The sequence below is a fragment of the Lipotes vexillifer genome, unplaced genomic scaffold, assembly GCF_000442215.2.
Source record: "Lipotes vexillifer unplaced genomic scaffold, Lipotes_vexillifer_v1.1 scaffold395, whole genome shotgun sequence".
In the NCBI taxonomy this organism is placed as follows: Eukaryota; Metazoa; Chordata; class Mammalia; order Artiodactyla; family Lipotidae; genus Lipotes; species Lipotes vexillifer.
Genome location: NW_006797390.1, coordinates 3,673,655 through 3,679,342, shown reverse-complemented (window position 1 = coordinate 3,679,342; position 5,688 = coordinate 3,673,655). Strand labels below are relative to the sequence as shown.

Below are 5,688 nucleotides of genomic sequence, written 5' to 3'. Positions count from 1 at the left end.
GGGAGGGGAGGGGGGGGGGGGGGGGGGGAGAGAGTTGAGACCAGTGAGCACAAAGCTTCAAGGAGGAAGGTCAGATGCGAGGGCGGGAACGGGGCCTCTCACATCAGCATGCCTCCCACTGGTAGGTCCAGAGCTGGGCTGGGATAAGTTTGGGAATAGAGAGAAAGGAATCAGATTTGTGTTGCAATAGGAACATGATCTGACAGCAAATCGCAGGTCCCCCAACAGGGAGGCTGTGCGGGGCTGCAGCCAGAGCCCACACGGGAACAGAGGGGATCTGTGTTCTAACTACCCTGCCCTCTGGGAGCCAGTGAGGGGAGCAGGGAGAAGAGGGGGGCGAGGCTTTGGGCAGAGGAGGAAGGAAGAGAAGTAGGAGAGGAAAGAAGGCCGGACGGAGGTGAGGAGCGGGGCGCTGGCTGCACGGCCTCGAGCGGCCATTTTTCCCTAAGCTTACTCTCTTCATCTGTAAAACGAGGAGATGGAACTAGATGATCTGGAATGCTCCATCGGCCTTGAAGAGCAAAGGCGCAGGGGTGTCAAGTACTGGTGCACATTCTGGGAAGGGCTAGGAAGTCAGCATTTCCAGAACAAAGGCTTCCCTCAGGGAGGGAGGAAGAAAGGAGCGGCCAGTCCTGCAAGGCCTGTGAGCCCTGCTCAGAGGAGAGAGACAGGGACGGTGTGGCAGATGCACACCACGGGCTGTTTGCAGCAGGTGGAATCAACAGAGTAGACAGAGCACCACGGATCATTCTTAAACTCATAGAGCTTAGTTTAAAAAATAAAAAGTGACATGAGATACATAACACAATGCCATTTATGTCCACATGACATACACACTTGGTAAAAACACATATAAAGAGAAACACAGTAAGCACATTATGAGAATATATATATGAGAAGCGGTACAGCATGATGGTGAAGAGCACACCCTCCAGAGCAAGACAACTTGTACTTGAATCCTAAAGCTCTAACGAGTGTTAGCTGGAGGACCAGCCCAGGCACTTGATCTCTTTGTGCTGCAGTTTCCTCATCTATAAAATGGCGATAATCATACTGCTTACTTCACAGGGATACTGGGAGGATTAAATTACACTCAGAACGGTGCTTAGCACTCAGTAAGAGCTATATAAATTTGCTATGAAGAGTAGAGGGATTCAGGGACTTCCCTGGTGGCACAGTAGTTAAGAATCCACCTGCCGATGCAGGGGACACGGGTTCGAGCCCTGGTCCGGGAAGATCCCACATGCCACGGAGCAACTAAGCCCGCGTGCCACAACTACTGAGCCCGCGTGCCACAATTACTGAAGCCCGCACACCTAGAGCCCGTGCTCCGCAACAGGAGAAGCCACTGCAATGAGAAGCCCACGCGCCGCAACAAAGAGTAGTCCCCGCTCGCCACAACTAGAGAAAGCCTGAGTGCAGCAACGAAGACCCAACACAGCTGAAAATAAAATAAATTAAATTAATTAATTAAAAACAAAAGAGTATAGGGATTCGTTAAGACATCTAAAGTCAAAAGGACAGATATAACAAGGGGAGGCTGGGGAGAATTTGCAACCCTCACACACCGCTGGTGAGAATGCAAAACAGCGCAGCTACTTGGAAAACAGTCTGGCAATTCCTCTAAATGTTAAATATAAAATTACTATGTGACCCAGTCATTCCACTCCTAGGTATCTCCTAAGAGAAATGAAAATATACATCCATACAAAAACGTATACAAGAATGCTCATAGCAGCATTATTCATAATAGCCAAAAAGTGAAAGCAACCCAAACGTCCAACCACTGAAGAGATAAACAAAATGTGGCTTATGCATACAATGGAAAACTATTTAGTCAGAAAAAAGGCAGGAACTGGGGGGATTCCCTGGCAGTCCAGTGGTTAGGGCTAAGTGCTTCTACTGCAGGGGGCACCAGTTTGATTCCTGGTTGGTGAACTAACATCCCACGTGCCTCTCGATGTGGCCAAAAAAAAACAAAAAAAAAGGCATGAATTACTGATACACACTGAAACATGGATGAACCTTGAAAACAGGATGCTAAGTGAAAGAAGCCAGTCACAGAAGACCACATATTATGTGATTCCATTTATATGAAATGTCCCCAGTAGGCAATCCATAGAGACAGAAAATAGATTAGTGGTTGCCAAGGCTTGGAGGAGGGGAAGGAACAGGGAGTGAGGAAAATATTCTAAAATTAGACAGTGGTAATAGTTGCACAATTCTGTGAATGTACTGAAAACAAATGAATTGTAGCCATTAAAAGGATGCATTTTGTGGTATGTGAATTATATCTCAATAAAGCTGGGGTTTTGTTTTTTGTTTTGCGGTACGCGGGCCTCTCACGTGGCTCCGGACACGCAGGCTCAGCGGCCATGGCTCACGGGCCCAGCCGCTCCGCGGCATGTGGGATCCTCCCGGACCGGGGCACGAACCCGCGTCCCCTGCATCGGCAGGCGGACCCTCAACCACTGCGCCACCAGGGAAGCCCCTGTTTTTTTTTTTATACTTATTTTTTTATTTAGGCTGCGCTGGGTCTTAGTTGTGGCTCACAGGATCTTTTAGTTGCGGCATGCGTGTGGGATCTAGCTCCCCAACCAGGGATCGAACCCGGGCCCCCTGCATTGGGCACACGGAGTCTTACCCACTGGACCACCAGAGAAGTCCCTCAATAAAGCTGTTATTAAAGAAAAGATTATAGAGAGAGGGGAAAGTGTGTTGGATACGGGGGAGGAAAGGACTGAGAAAGCCATGATAAAGTGCTTGAACTCAATTCCGAAGGCCAGAGCGACACTGAAGGATTCTAAACAGGCCTGACTGGAATAGTTAAGCACAGCGGAGTGCAGGCAGAACCCTGAGGTATTAAAGCTTCCTGTGGTCACAGAATAAAGGGAAGATTGAGAGGCAGAGAGACAAATTAGAAGGGTTATAATAATCCCGGTGAGAAATGAGGCTCTGAACTGAGGAAGTGACCTAAGCGTCAAGACTGAGATGAACGATGGACTTTCCATTGATGGGGAGGCAGCAGCCTGGGGCAGGCAAAGTGAGAGGGTGACAGAGCAAGTCGGTGGCAGGTGTGGGCTGACCCAGGCTCAGGTGCTGGTCTCACTTCCCCAGTGGCAGCTTCTGTCCTCAAACAAACACAGAAACAAGAGACAGGAACAAAGGTGTGCGCTGGGCAGAGTGTGTGTTCCAGGTGAGGAGTGGCGGCAGAACCAGGTGACACCTGGCCCTAGTGACAGAAAAGGGCAGGGGGCCCTGTAGAGTGGAGATGCTGCCTCAACACCCTTCCTCAGCCAGGCAGAGGCAGGGAGATGGTGCCTGAACACCGAGGAATAGGGAGGGGAAGGCGGGGGTAGGAGGGGCCAGAGGCTACAGAAGGGGACCTCCCTTTACCCCTAGCCTCTCCCAGCCCTCAGAGAGCTGGCAGCTGCCATGACCTCTTTGCAAGGACATTATGACAGGAGATGTGACTGAAAGAATGCCTGGTGGGCATTGCAGTAGAGTGGGGAGGACCCTTGGCTCGGGCTGGCCTGGTGGCCTAGGGCAAGTCACTTCATCTGTGTGAGTGTCATTTCACAGGAGTAATGAGACCCACCACTCACTGCAGTGTGTAAAGTGCTCTCAGCTCGTCATCTCTTGCACTTGGAGATAGATGTTATCATCATCTTCATCACTTAAGAAAAAGTGCCAAGGGACTTCCCTGGCAGTCTAGCGGTTAAGACTCAACTTCCAGCGCGGGGGGCGTGGGTTCAATCCTTGGTCAGTGAACTAAGATCCAGCATGCCGCACGGCGTGGCCAAAAACAAAAATAAAAGAAAGAAAGAAAGAAAAAAGAAGAAAAAGAAAGAGAAGGTGCCAAAAGGACAAGGATTTTTCTTCTTTTTGATGTATCCCAAATGTCTACAACAGTGACTGGCACACAGCCCAGACAGTCAAAAATATTTGTTCAATGAACATTGAATGAATCTCATTTCCCCCACTTTACAAAGAAATAGGCTCCGAAGAGTGATGTGAAATGCTCAGAGTCACCTGGCCTGGAAGAAACAGAGCCAGAGCAGGAACTGAGGGTTAGACTCTGACTCAGTCCATGCTGTGTCCACTATACCACTACTGCCACGTCATCTGAGCAAGCAGGGCAGGGGACCCGATGACCTTCCAGGCACTCTGGAGTTTGATGCTAGTGAGAAAGAGGCCTTAGAAAAATGGAGAACCATGCTTCCAGCCCTTGGTTTCTCAAAGCCAGGCCTCAACCGCAGCCTTCAATCCCAGGGCATCCATTGGAGGCTGCTTCACTCAGACCCAGCCCTGCAGGGAGCAGCAGAAATCCTGCAGGACAATTCCCGGGGCAGAGGTTTGGACCTGAAGTCAATGCTTCTCCCCTCCTCCCCACCCGCAGGCATTTATTTAGTCAACCAGCGTTCCGGGGTGCTGGCCATGCTGGGCCTCAGGCTGGCGCAGGGAAGGAGACCCCATGGGGAGCACGAAGCCAGGCCTCAGGGACAGACTCACGCCTCATTGCAGGAGACCTGGTTGAAGCGGCAGGCGAAGATGAATTTGCCCAGCGCTTCCTCCTCCAGCAATGGAGTGTCTTGCCGTCTGGACAGAATGTTGATGTAATGGAAGCGGTACCACTCCCTCACCGCGTCCACCCCTGATGAGTACGCCTGGTAGAAACAGTCCGATCCGTTCTGGTTGCACTAGACACAGAGACCAGTCAGAGGGCCAGCGGCAAGGGTAAGCAGGGCGGGGGCCAAGGTCAAGGGATGGATAGTCTGGGGTCCTGGAGACGGATAGATAGGGGTGGGGAGCCAGGAGTGGGAAGAAACAGAAGCCCCGAGAAAAGCGGACATCCGGAGAGCAGGGGATTAATGGAGGAGACCGGGAGCTGCACACACCTCGGGGTCATTTATGCAGTCCGAGGAGGGTGGAGCAAGGATTCTTCTCCCCATTTCACAGATGGGAAGACTGAGGAATCAAGTGGTTCGTCCCAGCACCAGAGCGGGGACTGGAACCCCGGTCTCCGGGTACCATGCTCCGCTCTCACTAAAGGGGCCTCTCTTTCTTCTCTCTGCTTCTCTCCCATTTATTTTTAAAGTTTCCTTGTTACTGTCTCCCTATTCTCTGTCTTAGGCCAGCGGAGCCCCAGTGCCCCATCACACTGGAGGGTCCCAACTGAGTCCCACTGGGGGGGACTGGAATTCAGAAAGCGCATTTTCCACAGTAGATCTGACTTCCCACCCCATAAACGCTCCCACAGAGGCCCCCAGCGAGGAGCCTCCGCAAGCTGGAGCCCAGAGAGATGCCATTTAATTTTATTTTTCAAACCATATTTAAGTATGTAACTTATTCACTTTGCCAGCCAGCGGACTGGGTCCGCCTCGTATCACTGGCAGCAGAGGCGGGTAGGAAAAGGGAGCGGAGCGGAGTCCCGGGCTCTGGCCGCACCAGAGGGACGGGGCGAGGGGGCGGAGCCTTACCAGTCGGAAGCCGATCTTCCAGTCCTTCCAGTTCACCTGCGGGTTATTGTCCTTCAGGCTGGAGCCGGATCGGCGGACTCTGCTGGCGGCGTGGGGCGGAGCCGGGACCGGCAGGCGCTGCAGGGGGTGCGGCAGGGACTCCCGCAGGTCTCGGCGGCCGCGGGCGTGGGCCACGAGGGTGTTGGAGGACTTGTACTTGTACAGGTCG

The 5,688-nt window shown here is 52.1% G+C and overlaps 1 protein-coding gene across 1 annotated transcript in view; it reads right to left on the bottom strand.

The window, feature by feature from the left end:
• Positions 1 to 5,688, bottom strand: part of SCNN1A (sodium channel epithelial 1 subunit alpha) — a 20,182-nt gene that overhangs the window by 6,301 nt on the left and 8,193 nt on the right. The window contains 2 exon segments of the mRNA XM_007469434.1: positions 4,513 to 4,700; positions 5,481 to 5,688. The exon segment at positions 5,481 to 5,688 is cut by the window's right edge and continues 11 nt beyond it. Coding sequence (XP_007469496.1) covers positions 4,513 to 4,700; positions 5,481 to 5,688 — 396 coding nt within the window.